Raw genomic sequence first — 23,428 nt, 5'->3', positions numbered from 1 at the left:
ATACTTAACTAAGTAGTGTTCCTGGTCAAATCTCCCGGGCAGCAGTCATTGTGAGCATCTTGTTGTTCAAGATGCAGCAGACTGATGTTTCCACTTGGTTCCTATGAGTGATCTCTGGTGCAAGAAGTAATTGCAACAAGGATCCTGCTTCTGACTTTTGCACTAGAGATCCCACATCGAGGGGTTATGGAAATATTTGCCTACTACATCCAAATCAACAGGAGAACAGACCCCATCACTCACAGCAACTGCTGCCTAGTAAGTCAGAACTGGAAGACTTTTACAATCCCTACATATTCCCTACACTTTTGAATATGTAGGGATTGTGAATATGAATCAATTACAAATGTGTAATTTGTATTATTACTATTACTATTGTTGTTGCTGCTGCTGATGTTATTGTTAATAATTCTTTTAGATCCTGCATCTCTCCCCAAAACTGGGACTGAAGATGGCTTACAAAAATTAAATCACATACAGATAAAAGTGCATGCAAACGCTTAAGTCACAGCACATGAGAACTGTTAAAATGGACAGGACCAGAAGACAAGAATACCCCCCTCATCTGGCCCATAGAACTGGGGATGCTATAAAAGCTAATAAAGGTTCTTACTGCAGTGCCCATCTGAGAGATGGGCCTGTTACAGACTGCCAAAATAAAGCTGCTTCAGGTCTCTTTGGAGGTATGCTATTTAAATGATGCATGGGTCCTAAGAGTCTGGAGGTCGCGCCAAAGCCACACTCCATTCCTAAGCACTGGAGTGCAGCTTTGGTGCAGCTTCCAGATTCTTAGGACCCATGCATCATTTAAACAGCATACCTCCAAAGAGACCCGAAGCAGCTTTATTTTGGCAGTCTGTAATAGGCCATAGTCTCTGAAACAGAACGTACTTTGCTGCTGGAATCGTGGCTGATACTGGCACCCAGTGGTGCAGTGGAGAAATACACTTTTGGTATTACAATTCTCAAGGTCCAAAGAAGTATGCTGGGGAAGACTACTTGGCATTACTAACATGCCTGCCTCATTCATTTAGAGGGTGGGAGCTGATTTTTGCAATAAAAGGTACAATATTGGCAACGGGAGCTGATTGCTTCCTTCACAGTGCTTGATGTTCCTTTCTCCCTCTATACTAGACTCACTTCTAGTAGTGAAGCTGGACAGGGGAGAAAAATATCTGAAGTAGCAGGTGTGGTAGAGGTAAGTGGAAGGAAGAGATGAAGGAAGGAACAGTGATCATGCCTTTCACATTTCCCCTCTTTCATTTTTAAATCAAGCTTCTCTGCATTATACACGCAAATAGTGCCGACTATTATATTTAGGCTGCCTGCATCATAGCTAGCTGGAGCCAAGTCTGTCTCTACAGTGTTGATGGAACAATTTTATAGCACTTTAAAAATGGGCTTAATGTCAGCTCTTTGTTGGATCCCGTTTCATTTATTGGTTAATGAATGGTATTCATTAATCACCTCACTTTTAGAGTAACCAAAGCAATATATTTCAAAGAGGAAGATGACCTGATGGCTTCTATAGGTGATGATGGTAATGAAAAAAATATATTATATGTAATAATAAAACTATGCAATAATGCTGAACAACAGCTGACAGATGTTAAAAAGCACAGATTCATGAGGCTGATGACATACATTAGGCTGTTCTGTTTGTTTACATTTAAGTGCACACAGTATCATTTTCAGACAGTACTGCAGAGGGCAAAATACATACTAGCTGGGGCGTGGTAAATAGATGGGCCTGACAGGCAAAACCCACAATTATACACATGATCCCATCTGATGTTTATGCATGTTTATTTGTATGTGGGCAATGTGTTTTTGGTACAAAATGCCATATCTGAAGTGTCCTTGTATCTCCCTTCTCATTTTGTTCCCAGACCTGTAATTCATATTTGGGAAGGTGGATGTAAGTCTGAGGAATAAGGTCCCTCTGAGTACATGCTTAGGGATACCTCAGTTAACAATTTAGAAATGTTCCTGGGCATTACTACTTTAACAGACAATTTGGTACCAGAAGCAGAAATAACATGGAAAGAATAGGGCTGTATTCCCTTCCCCCCCCCCCCCCCCCACACACACAGGAGCAGCTCGGCCTGCTCTTCAGTAAACGTATTATTCAAAAATAACAGTATGCATGTGTGAAATGTAAGCTTTGGATAAATAACAAAACATTTTAAATATTTTCTAGAGACTATTTGAAGGCTACTTCCAAAATGCATCCAGAGATTATTCTTTTTCTCACCAGTTTCCACTATTTCCATTTTTGGTGGCCAAAATGGATTTTGATATGATATATAGATATGTGCTTTTTGAACTTGTTGAGGATGTGAAGGAGGCTTATCTGTTATCATTTTCTTTTATTTTTCTGTTCATGCATGCATATCAAGAGATTCTGAAGGCTGCTGCTGTTTACTTGCCTTTTAAAGGCAAGTACATATAGTTACAGTACAATCAGCTAGAACAGAATTCTACCCCTTTCCAGCTCAAACTTTATTGTATTGCTATCTGCAGACATAAAACTGAAACAGTCTGCGTTCCCCCCCTCATTATTCTCCAGATCCTGATGCTGATAAAACCCCTACATCTAGACAATGGACAAGGAGAAAAAGAGGGGATGGGCATGCACAAAAAAAGATGTTATAAAAAGGAGCTTCTTTTTTAGAAGCTTTATTAACTGCCTGTATATTCATCTCAGCAGTCTCATTGAAGAGGGAAAAATGGTTTCTCCTGTCATTGCAGTGGCCCTGTAGCATTGGCAGGCTAGCGATTTGACTGCTTGTGGATCACTATGCCACATATAATTCAATGCCAGTGTGGACACATTGACATGGATGCACTAACTCGGACACATGCATGTCCCCTCTCATTGAATAATATGGGGTGTGGCCATTTGTGTTTTTTCCCATCTGTGAGAGGGCCTAGAGCTGACTGCATGTGGATGGGAAGGATCCACTGTATTATGAAACAACTGGGAGTGTTTTATCTATTGGAAGTTGCCAAGAGATCATCAGTTGATCCTGATCTACCTTCTACCTGATTTGTTCATAAATGATGTATACAGAGTAATTGCAAAATAATTTCAATCTATTATTTGATTTAGACAGAAAGATCCTTTGTACTATAACTGACAACATTGTATATCTTTCCTTTCCTTCTGACAGCCTGAGGACCTTGAAGCATCCACAACCCACACCTTCAAAGTGAAGAGCTTCAAGAAAGTGAAGCCATGTGGAATATGTCGTCAGGCTATTACCCGGGAGGGAAGTACTTGTCGAGGTGAGTGTTGGTGGGCTTGGGAGAATAAAGTTCAGGGTGTCAAAAAGAACTGGTTTATAGGTGTGGATAGGGAACTGATTCAGCTGCAGAGAAAACTATATAGCCATACTAGACAAGATTCACATTGCTATGGTCGGCTTAGCTCATCCTCTGCCAAATGGAGACGCATTACCAGGTGGAAACAAGGAAAAGCAAAATCTTCATTTTAGAATGAAGGGGGGAAATTGGTGCAGAACATCAGTGGGTGTTTGCAAATAACTGTTCATTAGGGATGTAATTCTTCACTAAATTTCTTCTTGAAGGTGGCAGTGAGTAATTTCTGCTGTTTTCTTCCCACTGTGAGCAGTGGTGTCACTAGGGTTGGTTTAATGCTATCACCCCAGGCTACTTGGCACAGATCTCAGCCATCCCCTTCAGTCAGCCAGGGTGCCTCTGCTGTGGTGGACTGGTGTGCTGCTTGTGCTGCCCTGCAGCCCTTTCCATTTCTGGCAGGTCTGCTGGCCAGGCGGGAAACGAAGGCGAAGGAAAGGAGTCCATGGCCTCCCCTGCCCCCATCTCCTCCCCTTCTCACCTTGCCAGGAGCACTGCCAGACCTGGAAGTGGCTGCCTTTTCCAGATGCCTGGCAGATTGCTTTCTGCCTTGCCCGTCTTTCCCTCCCTCTTCCCTGCTGTTCCTTTTGGAGCATGGAGCATAGAGCAGGGCAGTGGATAGGAATAGAGGACAAAACAGATGGCTGCAGCTCCTGGTTGGGGTGGGGTGATTCCTCATTCCCACTACTTTTTAAACCGGTTTGCAAATCCATTTGGTTTAAATGACCCTGGTTCGCACTTGAACCAAATCGCTGAAGAGATTTGGAGAGGGGGGCCATGTGCTAGACCCATTTAACCTGTGTCTTTTTGATGTTGGTTTTTCCCATGTCTTTTTGGATAAATCGATTCCATGCAAGTGTAAATCAAATGCGGATTGGAATCGATTTAAATTTGCCCCTTGACCAGCTGGGTCCATTTTGAATTGATTCATTCATGAATGTGAACCACAAGTGGGTTATTTTATTTTATTTTGCAGCAAGAAAATGCAATCAGGGCAAATGTAGTGTGAACCATGCTCCGCTGCCAAACCAATCCATCGATTCAGTTCGCAAAGCGATTTATTTGTAAATGGGAATGCGGCCCTAGTTTCTTTACTAAGTTTGGTCTCAAAGGTGGCAATGAGTAATTTCAGCAGTTTTCCTTTCACTGTGAGAAAGTCTTTGAAAACTACAATGTTTACAAAGGCTATTTGTATTTTGGGCCATATTCTGCACAAAATTCACACTGGTTGTTTTGTGCTGAAAACAGCATTTTCTATTCAGGAATTATTATTTCTTCAATGAAATATTAAACAATGTTTCCTGTATAAAAGTGTTGTTTTCTGCACAGAAAATGATGTTTTCTATGCAAATCAATCATGTGTGCATTTTATGCAGACTTAATTACATATTATAGCATTTTCTGTGCAGCAAACAGCATTTTCTGTGGAGGACTTAATATTTCTGTGGTGAAATACTACGTATATTCCACACAGACAATAGTATTTTCTATGCAGAAACTGCTTGTTTTTGCACACAACAACCACATGCAAATTTTGTGCAGAATAAGACATAAACTGTGAAGATTCTCATCAGTCCAGGATTCCTCTCATCAGGGTTTCTCAACAGTTGAAATACATATTTTTTGACCATGTTTTGCACATTTTCAAATATTCTTTCCATCCCAGGTGTTCATATCATGGCCGTTTACTCCCTGCAGGAAATATGCTGCAGAAACAGGTGGCTTCCACATCTTGTTTTGACTCTAGCTTCTGGCCATGCAACAGAGCAGAAGTTTAAAAACTGTTCTTATGTTACATCTACATTCTTTATTGGCTAGATGCCAGAGGTGACCTATGTGTGACATGCTGATTGACTGTGACTGAGAGCCACTTTGATGAAATTATAAGAATGTTACATTGGGACATAAGAGATACAGGTTCATGTTCCCACTGTGAACCATCACTGGGTGCATTATTAAATGACCTCAGATCTTTCACTCTCTTTTAGCCTTGTTTACCTCACAAGGTTTGTGTAAGGATGAAATGATTGGGGGAGACCTATCTCCTTCACCTAAAGCAGGTTATCAACAACAACTGGAGAAAAGATAGTATACAAATAAGTAAATGTAAAATACTCATTTTGTAATAATAATAATAATAATAATAAAAATTTTATTTGTATTTTCCTGCCTCTCCCGATGGATTGAAACGGGATTACAACCATAAGATCATGCTATAATGATATCCAAGATGCATATTATAAAAGCAGTGAATTATCTAAAAATTACATCACAAAAATAAAACAATAAAACATAATTTCAATATTCTTTTACAACCAGGAGTGGGATTTTCTTCAATTCTTTACAGAAGGTCAGGTGGGTATGCTCCCCGGAAGAGATCCGTCTTTAATGCCTTCTTGAAGGCATCTAAGGAGGTGGTAAGATGGATCTCTTCCAGCAGGTTGTTCCATAGCATGGGGGTCATGGCTGTATATGCTCTATGGGAAGTAGCTGTTAATCTGACCTTTGAATAATCTAGTAAATTCTTCCCAGATGTTCTGAGAGTGCGGGGCGGATTATGTAGGGAGAGGCGTTCCCTCAAGTAACTTGGGCCCAAGCCATGTAGGGCTTTAAAGGTAATAACCAACACTTTGTATTGTGCCCGGAAGCTAATTGGCAGCCAGTGTAGAGATTTTAGTACAGGTGTTATATGGTCTGACCTGGATGTCCCAGTGACCAATCTGGCTGCTGCATTTTGGACTAATTGAAGCTTCTGAACTTGGTACAAAGGTAGCCCCATGTAGAGCGCATTACAGAAACCTAAATGAAAGATTACCAGAGCATGTACCACACTGTTTCAAGGTCCTTTTAGTCCAGGTAAGGACGTAGTTGGCATATCAGCCGAAGCTGGTACCAAGCACTCCTAGTCATCGCATCCACATGAGATGATAACTGCAGAGATGAGTCCAGGAGTACTCCTAAACTGTGAACTTCATCCTTTAGGGGAAGTGTGACCCCATCCAGGACAGATTGACAAATCTCCATCCCTGGACCTTGGGTACCTATCACAAGTACCTCCGTTTTTTCTGGATTCAGCTTGAGGTTGTTTTCCCTCACCCAGCCCATTACTGACTCTAGGCAGGCATCCAGAGGAGAGATGCCATTCTTAGTCAATGTATCAGTTGGAGACATAGAGAGATAGATCACCATGTTCCATGTCTCTGGATGATCTCGCCCAGCAGCTTCATGTAAATGTTAAATAGCAAGGGGGAAAGAATGGTGCCCCGAGGGAAGCCAGATGTCAGCTCTCTCTTAGAGGAGCAACTATCCCCCAGCCTCACCAGATCTGCCCGAGAGGTAGGAAGTGAACCACTGAAGTGCAGTGCCCCCGATACCTAGCCCCCTCAGGCGTTCCAGAAGGATACCATGGTCAATGGTATTGAAGGCTGCTGAGATGTCCAAGAGCCCCAACAGGGTCACACTTCCCCTGTCAATTCCCAGATGGAGATCATCAACTAAGGCGACCATGGCAGTCTCAACTCCGTATCCCACCCTGAACCCAGTTTGAAATGGATCCAGATAATTGGTTTCATCCAAGACAGCTTGGAATTGGAATGTGAATGACCTCTTGATCATTTTGCCCAAGTGATCTATAGTTATTTCTCAACAGGGGATCTAGGGAGGGTTTTTTTCAAAAGCAGTTTCACTACCGCTTGTTTCAATATCGATGGAAATATCCCCTCCCAAAGGCATGCATTTATTATAAGTTAAAGTGATGTTTTTATTGCATCTCCTCCCTGAACCCAGGATGGACAAAGATCAAGAGGACATTGTAGTCATTATAGGACCAATGAGAAGTGGAAATGAAATAGTAATAATAATCTTTTATTTTTATCCCACATATCCCATAGGATCAAGGTGACTTACAAGAACAATACAACAATATAATTCAACAATACAAAATAAAACTCATTATCCCTCCCTCCCAAACAACAACATTATAGTTCACATAACAGCATTAAAATCAATTAAATTATTAAAACAGTCAACATTAGAGGGATGGGCATCCTGTGGTATATTCGATATGGTGGTCAGGGAAGGCCTGATGGAAGAGATCCGTTTTGACAGCCTATTTAAAGCTGTCAAGGTTGGTAATGTTTTGGATCTCTTCCAACAGGCCATTCCATAATTTGGGAGTGGCAGACGAGAAGGCCCTCTGGGTAACCGGAGCCAACCAGATCCTTTTTTGGCTGCAGTAAGTTTTTTCCAGAGGACCTATATGTGCAGGGTGGATTATATGGAAGGAGGTGATCCTGCAAATAGGTTGGACCCAGGCCATGAAGGGCTTTAAAGGTCATCACCAACACCTTGTATTAGCAGTTAAAGTAGTGTCAAATTGCATTGATTTTGCAGGATGTGGTGATAGCTAGTATAAAAGGCTGGGGAAAACTATGGCTGGCTTTCCAGATGGTGATAAATTTAAACTCCATTCATCCTTCATCATTGGTTGAATAAGACTGATGGACACTGGAGTCTGAAAATACCTGGAGGGTCACAGGTTCCCCAGCCTTGTTTTGAAAAGAGAAAAATAAATAAATAAAAAGAGAGTATGTGGTTATTTTTGGAGAGGCAGGAGGATCCAAGAATAAGGAGCCTGTTTTCCATTCATAATATAATATAAAAAGTTCCACTAGTTCTGACTCGTAAACAAACAAATAAATAAATAAATAATAAACAGAATACTAATTTAGGTAAGTACAGTCACCCCTCTTTTTTCATGGGGGATCCATTCTGAACCCCCTCATGAAACCAGAGTTTCACATATATTCAAGCCCCATTGGCTTGAATATAGGTGTGGGGCTGCGGGAGCATGTGTGCCTTGGGCACATGTCCCATTATTTCCCCTTCCCTTCATCCCTTGCACATGAGTTCCAAACTGCGAGTATGGAGGGAGGACTGTAAACAGAATTGCTGCAGAGGTCAAGATGAAAAAAATAGGGTCAACTCATTTGCCAGTCTAAGCTAGCAAGGAAATTCTGTCTCAAAGAGGGCTTTTGTTATAGAACTATTGTAATGTTTCTCTTCATGGTTTTTAATTTCCTTGAATCAATATGTGACAACAAAATGGCATAGGTATATTTAAAATATAGAAACAAATGTACATGCATGAGCAGACCACTTCTTTCTCAATATGCAAAGGGATCTTGTAGCACCTTTGAGACTCACTGAAAGAAAGAACCTGGTAGCATGAACATTTGTAGACTTGAGCCTACTTTGTTTCTTTCAGTTAGTTTCAAAGGTGATACAAGATCCCTTTGCAAACTGATTTTCTAGACTGACATGGCTAGGTCTTTGAATTGTACTTCTTTCAGAAGTTTACCGCTAGGTGGTACTATTCATTCATTTTTTCATTTATTCATTTTGGCATAATCCAGTGAAATGGCCCCAGAGCTAAATGATACACTCTGTATATGCTGTATTTCAGAGGAAGAAATGGGCAAAAGCACCTCTGAATATTCCTTGTCTAAGAAAACCCTGTGAAAACCATGGGGTTGCCATAGGTTGACAGGGTGCTTGAAGGCACATGCACACATACATCAAGCACACTACATTACATCTGCCTAGACCAGCTGCCCCCTATCTGTGGAAAGTGGGCTTTGTAGCCCAGCACATTATGTCAGGTAGCTGGTTGGGAAAAAGTTGCTTTGGATGTTCCAGCACTTCATTTATCTTTTGGCATTGGCTTGGCTTAATAGGCTAGACCATCAAAAACAAGACCACTGGTCAGTATGTTTCAGCCATGAAACCAGAATCTAGGAGCTGAAGTACAGAGAAAATTCAAGAGATGACCCCTGACAGGATCAAAATGTAAACATCATTTCCCTTGAGATGTTTGTGGGATGCTGGCAACAATAAAACTGCCTGTACCTCTGATGGCAGCTATCAAAATGTGCATAAATCATGCACAGGTAGAGCGAATACCCTCATCGCTTCATGAAGTGTATTTGAAGTCTGATCTAGATGCTATTGAGGAAAATGATTTGTGTGATGTGTTGCCGTTTGAGTCATTATGGACATATGATATAATGTTGGGTGTGGAAATAATCCTATAAAGCCATTCTGAAGTGAAGTGGAAACTATCCCTGTGAGTCCATGGAAGCATTGCAACGGAAGTTACTATAGTTTCTTCTGCAGTGTTTGCCCATAATCCGACATATTTGCTACTAAATATAAAGGTTTGAAGGAGGAATGGGCAATTTAGGAGGGGTCTGCATTGTTTCCCTTGATCCTCAGAGGTGATCACTACTGCCACTGTGTTGTTAAATTTGTTCTTATACTACTGTATTTTGGTGGTGTGGCAGTAGAGGCAACCCCCTCCTCCTGCAAAGCACTCACATTTTCATTTGAGAATATGTTGCTGAGAGAATTTAAAGCATATATCTTGTTTTCTTTCAAAAAAGATGCATAGAAAGTGCATGCTTTGTTTTTAAAGAAGGACCACACTTCTGCAGTTGTGATTCTGCTTTAAAACAAGATATATGCTTTAAATTTTCTCAACAACTCAATTAGTCTCAAAGGTGCTAAAAGATCTCTCTTCTTGCTATCTACATGCCATCTGTCTACATGCCATTTTGTTTTTTGTTTTTTTTGTTTTTGGGGGGGGGTTGCTAACAAGGATATAAGTTACATTTCCAAAATAATGTATAAAGTAAGAGTGATGTTACTTTGTTTAATGACTAGAGAGAGAGACCAACATTCTTCCAAAATGTATCTAGGGATATTTTCTTTCTTTCACCAGACTCTTAAAATAATTTCTGTTTTGTGGCCAAAGTTCTTGATCTGTGCTTCTTTAACATCCTGAGGGTAGCTGATGGGGCGAGTTCATCTGCTTTCCCTTTTCTCTTCTATTCTGCTGCTCATGAGCCCTCATTAGGGGATTCTGGAGGTAGTTTCTGATTACCTTGCCTCCTCTAGATAGCTACATGCAGCTACCGAAGGACTGGCTAGGCAGAAATCCATTCTTTCCCAGCTTCAGCTTTATTACATTTTTACTGCAGACATGCTGCCAAGTCCTGATACTGAAAGTCTGTGTTTCACCAGCTCTTTTCCACCATCCTCCCAATGCCAATGCTGCTGAAAAACATGCAGCCAGACAGTTGACAAGAAGAAAATGGGAAACTGATGAGGTGAAAAAAGACTTTGTAAAAGGAAGTTTCTTTGTCAAAGGCTTGGTTAACTGAGGTATGCCTTTATGGCATTGTCACAATGACATCATTTACTAGACTATTTACCAGAGCCTAGAAATGTTGCTTTCTTGTAGTACAACCTCTAGGATATCCTAGCCAGCATGGTCCACTGCCCAGTCAGGCTACTGATTTTTGGGAGTTTATAGCCCAGGAAAAAGTAACATTCCTAAACTGTAGCATTTCCTTCTGCAGGGGCTCCGTGCAACTACTGAAATGTTCAGAAGATGTCTATTCCTGTCACCAGCCAACATGTGTGTAGTAGTTACATGCAAATATGGACACAGACTGATGTGTAGGAGGAGTGCTTCCTAAATGTAACTCTGGCCACATGGAGTGTATTTAAATTAGTGATTTGATATTAAGACACTCTTGGGGTGATAGTGATTTCACCTGTCAGCATGCCCAGTGGTTGAATGGATATCGTCTGAATTCTGCAGAAGCCCCCTCTGTAGGGGGGGGGGAGGAAGCTGTTAAGTTGCAGTCCTCCCCATCCCCATTTAAGCTCCCTGTGATTATCTTATGTTTAATAAGATATCTTTCTCCATGCCAAATCACTGTTGGTTAGATGATCTCTAAGCAGGGATATGCTTCTCAGAGCTACTTAACATATCAGGAGAGAGAGAGAGAGAGCAGTTGCTTTTGGGGCTACAACTCCTGTGGAGGGATTCTGGGGGATTCCAAGTTCTGACAGAAATAGAGCAAAAGAGGAAGCTGATTCATGTTCATACTTCTTCCTCATTTTTACTGTCACATGGGGAAGAGGGCTCACAGATCTATGCAGTGAGATCTGGAAGGACCAGAAAACAGAAAGATAGGTCTTGTTTTTGAGGTACAAACAACCTATACGGTAGGGATAGGCAACTTGTGGCCCTCTATATGGCCCTCTGGAGGACCCTTGGACTTCTAAAGGATGCCTTACTGCTATGTGTCCAGCTGTAGGACACTCCTTTGCCATTACACCACTCTCTACCAGCCAGTATATTGATACTTGGGGCAGGGGCTAAAAGGTAGATTGCAGTGGTAGAAGAAGAGAGGTGTTGCATAGCAGAACTTTACCATATATCTTCCAAGCAAGGTTCTCAGCCAGACACATTTGTGTTTCTCACGTGTAGTATACATACAGGATACATACCATTTCTACCATGGAAGTGTCAGCAGGTCATTGGCCCAAAGATGCTGAATGTGTCTCACAATATACACTCATTCCTGAATGAGATTTAAAATCAAAGTACTGAATGTTAAAGATTTGGCAGCATTTTGGGGGAAAGAACTAAGATGTGAATAAACCTACTGTTTTTCCACAACCATATATATGCCTGCCTCATTTAGTAGCAGCCCTTCAAGATAAACATCACCTCCAGAGCATACTTTAATTATATTTGCTTAGGATGTTGCTGCCCCTTTTGAAATACTAATAGAGTGAACACGGTTCCCCTTTCTAGCTTTACCTTCCTTTTGGTACCTTTGGAAACTGCTGACTCTCCCGTTTTACTTTTAGCCTGAATCAGATACACTGTTTTCTCTCTCCCTCACCCTTGCCAAATGTATTCTGTTGAGCCTCCTTTATATTTGCTACATGTTAAGGAAACACACAGAGCTCAAAACACACAATTAGGTGCAGACAAGTCTAGCCATCACAGTTAGGTATTGGTACAACTGTCATATGAGGAAACCTTAGAACATTTGAGTTTTTGTAGCTTATAAAAAGTCAAGCAAGGGATAGATGTGCTATGTTTTAGTGAGCATGGTGTAGGGGTTTGAGTGTTGGACTAGGATTCCAGGAAACCAGAGTTCAGATCCCTGTGCAGCCATTGAAACTGAGTGACCTTGGACAAGTAACATTTTATCAGTCTAAAAGGAAGGCAAACCTCCTCTGAATAAATTCTTTCAAGAAAATCCTACGATAGGGTCACCATAAGCCAAACTTCACTTGAAGACTCATGACTAGGGATAGAAAATATCCTATAACAGAACATAAGGTTGTACACGGTTTGGAGAAAGTTCCATTTCCCTTGTAATGCTAGAACATACTGTACACAAACCTTAAAATACCATACATAAACCTTAAAAACAGCACTGCACAACATTAAAAACCTACACCAGTCAGTTTCTAAAAGCCTGATGGCATAAGCATATTGTAACTTGCTGAGTGCTGACAGAAGGAAAGCAAGGATGGGACCATCTTGGCCTCTCTAGAATGGGATTTCCAAAGTCTGGGAGGAGCCATTGAGAAGGCCCTCTTCCTTGGTCCCACCAAATAAGCTTGAGAATGTGGTGGGACAGAGACAAAGCTTCTCCAGAAAATCTTAGAGCTCTTATAAACTCACATGAAGAAGAGTCCATCACTCTCTTAGGAAGCTTATTGTACGTGTCATTTTATGCAACAAACAGATAAACATATGGACTATCATGAGATGTAGTGATGGTCACCAAATGGGAAATCTCTAAAAGGGGATTAAATTCCTTTTGGATAAAGCTACCAATGGCCATGAGTATATGTTGGTTTTTTGGTGACCGTTGCTGGAGAATGGGAACAACAGAATGTAATCTCTCACATGTCCTGCTTGTGGGCTTCCCAGCAGCATCTTATGGACTATTGTGTGAACAGAAAGATGGACTAGACAGGCTTCTTATGTTCAAAGCAGCAGTATTTGTCATGTGATGGAGGCACACTATTTGTCTCTGATCCTAGGAAACCCAGGTTTATTCTGGTATTATTTCCTGAGGCAGAAGAAGGTAAAGTTTCAGTTCCAATCCACCTGACCCCATGCATTATGTTGCATAAGCATACACTGCATCAAAGAAAGTGATAGAGATGGCCTCAGTTAGCCATTGATAAAAGATAATACATTGGCACTGTGTCTAATGACTGAAATAGAATCAGCAACATTTGTGTAACGATCAGTCATTTCAAAATCTGGCGATGAAAAGTGAATCTTTCTAACTGTCAGTGTGCCCTGCAACAGTGATATTATTAATATAAGGTTTGTTGTTGTTGTTGTTGTTGTTGTTGTTGTTGTGTGCCATCAAGTTGTTTCTGACTTATGGTGACCTTAAGGTGAACCTATCATGGGGTTTTCTAGGCAAGATTTGTTCAGAGGTTTGCCATTGCCTTCCTCTTAGGCAACGTGATTTCCCAAGGTCACCCAGTGGGTTTCATGGCCAATCAGAGATTCAGACACTGGTCTCCAGAGTTGTAGTCCAATGCTCAAACCACTAAGCCATGCTGTTTCTCCCAAAGAATGAAAGGTAATAGTCATTTTAATTTTCTTTTTTTTAATCTTTTTTCCCCCTGATCTGTTTCTTTAAAGAAGATCCTTATTCCTGGTTAAATCCCATATTGCAAATTGCCTCCCAAACCTATTTTCTATTGCACATTTTACCTGTTTCACAAAATAGGTCCAGCTGCACATTTGAATAATGCCCAACAAACTTCTCAATCTGATGAGTGAAACAAAAGGAATCATTTCACCTAATAAGTCAAAGGGGTTTCTACCTGTAATCCAGGGCTTCATTCCATAAGGTCAGGGTTAGCGGATAATATCTAGTTTTACTGTGAGTCATTTGGGATGAATCATTTAGAGAAGGATGTTACCTGTTTGAAAGCAAACACTTCCTTTCACTTCTCTTTTGAAAGAAAATACACCTCTTCTTTGGTACCTGTCTTCATTTTGTAGCCCACCTTCACATAGCTCATGTACTAAAGTATTAAACAGATTTAAAACAAAACAAAACAAAAACTGGCCCCTAGCCAAGGCACATGAACCTTTGGCCTGAGGAGATGAGTCCACGGTTTATTTAAGATTTGGATTCAAAACAGACTTCTTAATATTCAGAATATTTGTTGTTGTTGTGTATCTTCAAGTCATTTCTGACTTATGGCAACCCTAAGGCAAATCTGTCACAGGGTTTTCTGGGGCTGAGAGTATGTGACTCACCCAAGGTCCCTCAGTGGGTTTCCATGGCTGAGTGGTGAATTGAACACTGATGTCCAGAGTTGTATTCTGATGGTCAAACCACTACGCTACACTGACTATATGTAACAGCTTATCATTACCCCAAGACTCCTGATTTTTTCTAAAGGGGACTGATATTAAGCATACAGAATCATAGCTTGTGGTTCAAGTGCGATTGATTGCATAACTGGCTCAGTACTGACACATTTAAGAATCTGAGGCTACAAGGAACTCTGCTGAATCAGACCAAAGTGCTAGCATCCAGTTTCCCACAGTGGTGAAACAGTTGCTTCAGAAAGCTCTAGCAGGACATGAGCACAGTAACCTCCTCACACTCTTATTCTTCTGTAGCTTCTATTCAGAGGCATGTTGCTTCTGATCCTAGAGACAGTATACTATGTACCTATTTGACTAATAGCCACTGAATTCCCTTCTAAAGCCACCTTGAATTTGTGGCCATCTTAACATCTTGTGGAAGTGAGATGAACAGAAAATGTTCACAAGCAGACTCCAAAGCAGACTTGGAGTTTATCTACACTAAAGAAGTAATGCAGTTTTCACACCACTTTAACTGCAATGGTAGCATCCTACAGATAATTAGCAGAGAAGGCTAAAGACCTTGTAAAAGTAAAAACCCCAGGATCCCACTGAATGTCACTACAGCACTTAAAGTGGTATCAAACTGTATTATTTCTACAGTGCAGATGCACCCTTATTTGCAGACACAGTGGTTGTGGGAATTTGCCTATCTGTAAAGGGTGCAGAAAATAGCATCTCTCTGTTTAGTACCCCATCAAAAAGTACCAAAGTCTAACATGAAAGAAAATGAAAAAATTGAGAGGCATTTGTTTGAACTACCTGATGTGTAGATTTAGTTAAATATAGCTCTCTTTCTCTTTCATTTGCTTTTCATTTTATTTTACCCCCAGTATGAACTGGATGCATGTCACTGGTGGAAGGACTGGATATGGGAGGGGAAGGATTCTTGTGTGTAAATAACATGGATTAGGGAAGTTGAGCAGAAGGTTATGGCAGGCAAGGAAGGTCATTACCTTCCCATCATGCACGTGACTTGAATGGTACATGTGTGCCGGAAGGGATGGGATGGCCCACTGCAGACCCCGGCACACTGTCAGTCTGACACAGCTGATACAGATCAGGTGAAAGTCATTGGGCAAGCAAGTTGTGTTCGTATGTTCAGCCAAGTTCTTTTTATCAGACCTGGTCAGGTGCACAGCTCTGTTTCCGATGTCTCAGACAAGAAGGAAATGCTTATTGAGACTTCAACAATGCCCGTTTCCTATGTTCCCTTAGGCAGGAAACAACCACAGAGGCAGAGAATGCCTGAAGGCTGATTAAACCCACCAATCTCTGCCTGGAAATCTAGACTGATTAAGGGTTCTCTGCAAGCTAATGGTTCTCTGCTGCTTGGTGCTTGCATATCCTAATCCTACTGTAGTTACTGAGGAGAGCAGAAACATGAGCTCACATCTAAATGGGAAGCTCAAAAGAAGTCCCTTTAATGTTTTGAGTAAATGTGCCAAAGGGTGTCTGATTTCACCCCAGTCTGTACCCAAGAAGGCCCAGCTAAAATGGTATATTCTTACTCTCTTTGTGTGTATAGCTCCACCCTGATGTCCTCCAGATGTTTTGAATGATGGCTTCCACCGTCCCTGACCATTGTCTATTCTGGTAGAACTGATAGGAGTTGTCCAGTTTGGAGCAGGCTAAACTATTTGGGGGAAGCTATGTTGAGAACCCTAGGAAGGCTTGCTCTCATGCAACCCAAAATTTCAGTGGGTTGATTAGAAATATTGGGAGTTGATTAGTGGGCTCCCCTGGAGTCCCCTTGTTTCTAAGCATGAGTCCTAGGAAGCCTTCTAGGGGATCATTAAATTTAGGGGTGCTGGTTCAGGATTATTCCCATACCTCAGACCTAGGAATGGCCCCTGTTCGTTTAGCATTGTGCATTAGTACGAACCACAGCTTGTCATGATTTTTCATTCAAACACATACACAGATTATATTTTTCTGTTTGGAAGTTAAGACAGAAATCTTAGCTAAAGAATCTGTAGCCAGATCAAGGTGAAATGAAGGACTTATTTCTTCTCATCTATTTAGGGAGATGGTATATGAAACATTAAAAGTAGCCTACTTGCTTCTAGCCAGAAGGTGGCTGCAGAGTAGAATGGAGGGTGAACCCTTGTGTACCCACAATGACTAGGAGGGAAAGAGGAAGCTAAGTCAACGCATAGTCCCACTGAAGAATCCTTGCAAATTGTAGCACTAAAAAAAAATTAAGATTTGCAAACTGTGGCAAGCTGATGCTCTCCAAGGTGAACTGGAGATTTGCATGCAGCACTTTCCTATTGCCTGGAGCTGATTCCCACTAAAACTGGAGAATTTGCACCCTGGTCTCCCAACTGGAGATGCCTTGTAAAACCTGGAGTCTCAAGGCTAGGCCCTGAGATGTGGCAAACCTAATTAAGTGGGCAGTTCCAGAAGAGCAGGAAAGACAGAATATTGACTGGAGAGATGAGAAGTTGGGAGAGAAAGAGGGGAAAGTAGAAGAGTGCCCCCATTTTACCCAGCAAGGACCAGAAAGCTTAAGAGAAACCTCCAAAAGTAGGTTTCCAGTTGGGAAAGTGATCTGCTCTAATTTCTCATAACTTTCTAGGAGCAGCAACAGTTTACTTCTATTCCCTTAATCCATAATGCAAAAAGAGTGTTTTCTTCTTCCTTTGTGACAATGCCAGCCAAATCCCTTTGGACTAGTACTGTAATTTGCTTCAGAATTTTACAATTCACTTGATTGCTTAGAGGTTTTGAGCATGTTGTGCCACATCAGTCTGGCTTGTATGTTCATTCCTAGATTTTACAAGTCAGGCTTCTTGAATCTGGCTGTATGCTGTTATTTGACCCTCCCATCCTTCCTACTTATTTTGATTTATTTTTATACTAGAATCCCCCATGTTAGACATAACAGGGAACACTGGCTTCAAGTTAGCAAGCTGACCAGGTTAATAAGCAAGCAAGGATTTTGTTCATTAGGCAAGGTATTGGCCTGGTGATACTTGCTTCAGTAGGCACTGCAATGTGATGGTTAAAGGACTGTAAAACTGGGAAAGTAATTCCAATTTTTTGATATTATACAGTCATATGTTTTGGATCTGACTGTGATTCAGACTTCATGATGGACCAGATTATCTTCTAGTACAGTTACATTATTCCTGATGGGTCTAGGTTTTTTTTAAAAGAAACTGCTTCAAGGGAGGGTCATGTAAACATTGTGCCCAACAGTTATTGTGATCAGGAAATTTCCCTAGTGGCCTCAATAAACAATAATTCCTTGCCTTTCTTCCTCCCACTGCTGCTCCTGGCAGCCTGGTACATATCTGCAAATTGTAAAAGGAACACCTCAATCTCACCCCAGCAACCTCCGCTCCTTTGCACCAGACAGATGATTTTTCCTTCCCCTTGCCTTTTAGACTCGATACTTGGTGTGGCTGTCCTTTGAGTTCTGTTCACCTTCCCTGAAATGGTGGGTTGGGTGGGAATGTGGGGAAGGCCACAGAAAGGAACATGGCAAGTGCTTCAGCTGGGGCTCACCCTTCACCTTGCAATGTATAATTGATTGAGTTCATCAAGTGTAGTGATGACTACTGGCTTATGGCTCTGAAAAGACCTTTGATGAATTCATGGGGATAAATCTACCAGTGGCTATTAATGGGGAAGTCTAAGCTTGGGAAAAACATGTGCAGTGAACGCACATTGTGTGTGTGAGGGAAGATGGAAACAAAGGTGGTGGGGGGGGGGACAAGATGTTGTGTGTTAAGTCATATTGCTGTTTGAGGTAAAGGATAAGGTGGCACCTCTCTCTAGGCACAGAAGGTGACTGGACTGACCGTGGTAATTTTTGGACCTTGGCAAAGGGAGAGCATTTTGTGCTAAACCTATAGGCAACAGACTAGGGTGGAGGGAAGGGAGTATTACCTTCTTTCCAACTTTCCCTACTTTTGGAAGCGAAGTTGCACCAATGCTTGTATAAACTGATCAGTGGGAGAAGGAGTGATGGGGAGCTAGATTGTCCCTGCAGTTCTCCCTCTCCTTTGCCCTTTTTTAGATCACTCAATCAGTACTTAAGACTTGCTTCTTTCTTGCCTGTAGAAGTCACTTCTCCTTTCTGCAAGTATACCACACAATTATAGCACTATGGTTCTACTTTACCTGCCATGGCAACATCCTATGGAATCCTGGGATCTGCAGTTCAGGGAGGGATCTTTCGAATTCTCAGCCAGGGAGCTCCTCTGGTGCTTCTGACCAAACTACAGATGTCAGGATTAGATAGGATGCAGCTACTGCTGTTGAACTGAATTCATGGTACTATAATTGGGTAGAGTGAAGGGGCCCTAAGAAATTAGTCTCCTTGTTCCCTTTTTCTGGATATCAAACAGCCATAGGGCTTGAGCCTGAATCATGGTTGCTAATTTATCCCACACATGAGACCCAACTTTGATCAGGTATAGCTCAACTCATTTTGGAGTTTATCACACGGGAGGAATTTCTCTTAATTTCGAATGAAAAGAAAGTGGAAGCAGAAAGCATTCACGTGAATTCGCCAGTTCAGCGAATTTATGTGAATTTGAATTGCGTTTGAACTGACTTCCCATTGCCCTATTTTTGGGCAATTTTTTGCTTGCCATTGCCTGAAATTGTGTGTGATCACCTCTCACGCAATAACATTAAACTCCATGATTGCGTTCGGATTGCCATTGGATTATACTTCCAATTTCCCTTGTCTGATAAATTCCTTTGTCTGTCTCCTTCCCTATCCCAAGGTAAATTTGGAGACAATAAATGCCAGTTTTCCTTTTCTTCACCTGACTAGAGGATTCTGAGTAATTACTCCTGTTTCTACTAAACATTTTCTGCTGGTAGTGACCATCTCAATATGCTTGTGGAGAAGATGGACAAGAAGAGAAGGCTTTCCAGAAGCATCTCATTGACTACTGTGGGAACAGGATGCTGGAAGGAGTGGATGGCTGGTTTGTTCCAGCAGGGCTCTCGTTACATTTTTATGTTTATCCTGTGTTGAGTGAAATTGTAAAAATTAATTTTTCAGATATATTTTCTCTCCCCTGCCTTTTAAAAATAGTCAAGTACAGCCCAACATTTATGTTGTTTGCCTTGTGCAGAAAATCCCTTAAATCTGGATTTTACCAGAGCATAGAAATTTTACTTTTTGGATTACAATTTACAAAATCTCACACTTTTGGATTATAATTTTTGGACTACAATTGCTAGAGTCTTGGTCATGTTTGCTGAGGGATTTTGGGAGCCATAGTCTCAAGGGTAGGGCTGGGGAAGCCCCTTTTCCAAATTCTGAATTTTACAAATAGGACAACTTGTTTTTTTATAATTATTTGTTTCATATTCACCTTTCTCCCAACATAGGATCCCAAGCAGTTTACAAGTTAAAACAAAGTACAGCAAAAAAGAACTATTAATAGAAAAGTTTTTAAAAATTAAACAACAATTCTATTTAAAAATAAAAGTTAAAATGCATTTAAAGCTTAATAAAAAAGGTACAGGCTGAAAGTGCTGCCTGCTTCAAGAGGTAAAAACCCAAACACCTGCCTAAATATAAAGGCATTTGCCTGCTGGCAGAAAAGCAACAGGGAGAGGGCCAACCAAAAGAATTTTGCCCCACCTCGGCTGCTGCTATATGAATGCACAGTGTGGAATGCCATACTAGGGGGCAAACGTGTAGAGAGGCTTCATTGTTTTCAAGGAGTGAGTGTCTGAGATAATATGAGATTGCTTGATGATTCGCTGAGAGATGCAAGTCATTGCTTGATGCTGCCATCATCAAATTAGGAACATGCATGCAGGAATCAGCCTTTAGTGACTCTCAGGAAAAAAACAGGATTTGAACCCAATAATTCTAAAACCCAAAGCTCTTCATTTTGCTGGCTAAGTCGCACTACCTTCCTCATGCATCTTGTCTTGTTGCGCCCACCCCCCACCCCCTGTACAACATTTGCTGCTTCCTGTTAGGTTGGAAAGCTAATAGCAGTTGGTTTTATTTGCAAACATATCTTGGTCATTAGGTGCACTGCAAGTGACTGGACTCAGAAATAAGAGCTTAATCTGAGTAAAATATTAACAAATGCAAGTGTTTCTGGAGAAGTTCTCAAATGCTTGTAATTCCAGAGTGCTTTCCTCTTCTCCCAGGGGGCCATTATTGTCCATTTTCAGATAAGAATGGTAAAGCTTTTTGCAAACTAAAAAATGCGATAGGAGAACAATAAAATTAAATGAGTATAAAAATGGCATTCAAGAGACGAACAAGGCTGCTTCTCTTTGCAAGTTTTCTCCTCTAGCTTTAAGGATTCTGGTACGTCTGGGAATTTGGATAACCTCTTGGCAGTTCTCCAGCTATTTGGGTTCTCTGAACATTTCAGTATGTATCCATTTGAGCAGCTCTTGGGTAAATTGCATTGGGAGAAAGATACAAGCTGTAATACTGGAGCAGAAACAGGACCATCTTTGATACTGTTTAGCAGTGCTCCTTTCAGCTGCTAAACAGAGGCGGGATACAGACCTCTGCTTTGCGGCGGTCTCCTGCCGGCGCCATTTGCTCCGCGCGGGAGCCGCAGCAGCCAAACCGCACGGCTCTCGCGCAGAGCAAAAAAGAAGCTCCATTTCGGAGCTTCTTTTTGCGGTGCCTCTATGACGTTGCGAGGCGCCACTGGCGCATTCGCGACGTCATAGGCGCCGCGACACGTCTGGATGCTATGCGTCCAGTACGTAAAGATGGCGGCGCCCATGTGGAAGGGGCGCCGCCATCTTGTACGTATTCTATACATACTAGGGTTAGGGGGGTGCGGAAGCACCGCCCCTTCCTAACCCTAGTACGTATAGAATACGTACTATATGGCGGTTTGTATCCCGCCAGAGTCTCTTTCCCCAACCCCAAATCAGAGTTTCCATCAATAGGGAAAAGACTGCCAGATGCTCATGGTCATATGAAGTGTTTGTCATGAGGAGCAGTCCCCATGCTGTGACATTTTTAGCACCTACCTTAGCACTGTTTTCTCATTTGAGGCTGTCATGGTTTAGGGAGCTTCAGATAGAGCCCTTTTCTCTATCCTGCTACCTTTGTTTGTACATCTGGTGGGAACACAGGGGAGGACCTTCTTAGTGACAGCTCTAAGGCTTTGGAAACCCTTTCCTAGAGAGGCTAAAGTGGCCCTATCCATGCTATCCCCCATAATATCCCCTGGGCAAAGTCCAAAGTATTGATTGTTACCTATAAAGTCTTACATGGTTTGGGTTGAAGTTACATAGATTGTTTCCCCCTACAATCTTCTCCATACATTCAGGTCATCTGGGACTGGGAGACATCTACTTTAGTCAGCCAAAACTAGGCAGACTGTTACCCAGAGGAGTTTTTTCCAGCTGCCCTACAAGCTGCCAGAAGAAATTTGTCAGCTGAAGACACTGTCTGTATTTAAATCATCAGTAAAGACCAGACCTTTCTGATAGGCCTATAGTTTATTTTTAAATTATGGTTTTTTAAAGTATTTATTGATGGGTTTTAATTTGTATTGGCTTTATATACTCTTTTAACTGATGTTATATGTTGTGTTATTGTTTACAGGGAAAGAGCTTTGAATAATATGCTGTACTGTGTATTTTTACTTTTCAATATATATTTTAACATATAAAACAATATTTATATAAAATATTACTTTGAGCTATATTTTAACAATTGATTTTTTATGTTTTCTTATCTATATTTGTTTTAAATTTTGTGAGCTGCCTAGAGTCCTAGGATTAAGGAAAAGATGTTCTATAAATAAACAAACAAAGTAAGTGCCACTGGCTGTACAAACTGGAGATAGTGCCATGGTTCTGTCTGTCTCATAACATGACAATCTCCTCACACAGAGCTGCATTCAAATCATTAATATGTCACTGCCAGATTCCACTGAACTATACAGCTGGAAAGAACCTTCAAGGTCATCTGCTTTAGAACTGAAACAATTACAATCAAACATACAAGCAAAAACAAATATACATATGCAAGTATTTATTGCATGTATACATATGCAAGTATTATAATATGCGCAGGTGTTAATGTTTTTTGCATTGATTGGTACCTCAGGAATCCTAGTGGTGGAAGGTGAGGAATATAAATCTATCTGAAATTTATTCCTCACCTAGAATCTTCATAGAATTGGAAGACACCACAAGGACCATCCCGTCCAACTTCCTGTCATGCAGGAACACAGAATCAAAGCTCCCCAGACAGATGGCCATCCAGCCTCTGTGTAATGACATGCAAACAATGAGGCTCCACCACTCTTTGAGGAAATGAGTTCCACTGTCGAGCTACTCTTACTGTCAGGAAAGTCTTCCTAATGTTGAGGTGGAATCTCTTTTCCTGTAGTTTGAAGACCTTCAAACATTAGGATTTCTGAGGTGCCAATCAATGCAAAAAACATGAACACATGCACATATTATAATTGTTTGTATTATGACAATACAACAAGAATAGAGAAATCACAACAGCAACTATAAATTAAATATTCATTATTTAAAAGACATCATATTATGAGGAGATTACTGTGTTATTATTATTATTATTATTAAGCTTTATTTATATAGCGCTGTAAATTTACACAGCACTGTACATAAAATCATTTAATTAGATGGTTCCCTGCCTTCATGCTTACAATCTAAGAAGACACGACACAAAAGGAGAAGGGAATGGTTGAGGGGAAGGGGATCAGGTCCAGCATTCTTCTCTCCCTCTGAGGCCTGGACCAAGGCAGATGGAGGGCTCTGTATCTTAAAGGCCTG

The 23,428-nt window shown here is 41.2% G+C and overlaps 1 protein-coding gene across 6 annotated transcripts in view; it reads left to right on the top strand.

The window, feature by feature from the left end:
• Positions 1 to 23,428, top strand: part of TNS1 (tensin 1) — a 431,204-nt gene that overhangs the window by 94,508 nt on the left and 313,268 nt on the right. For all 6 annotated transcript variants that reach the window (XM_042473744.1, XM_042473728.1, XM_042473736.1 and 3 more), the window contains exon 2: positions 3,174 to 3,288. In XM_042473744.1, coding sequence (XP_042329678.1) covers positions 3,174 to 3,288 — 115 coding nt within the window. The remainder of the gene's footprint in view (positions 1 to 3,173; positions 3,289 to 23,428) is intronic.

Source organism: Sceloporus undulatus, chromosome 1 (genome assembly GCF_019175285.1).
Source record: "Sceloporus undulatus isolate JIND9_A2432 ecotype Alabama chromosome 1, SceUnd_v1.1, whole genome shotgun sequence".
Lineage (NCBI taxonomy): Eukaryota > Metazoa > Chordata > Lepidosauria > Squamata > Phrynosomatidae > Sceloporus > Sceloporus undulatus.
This window is presented reverse-complemented; position numbering and strand designations above follow the sequence as displayed.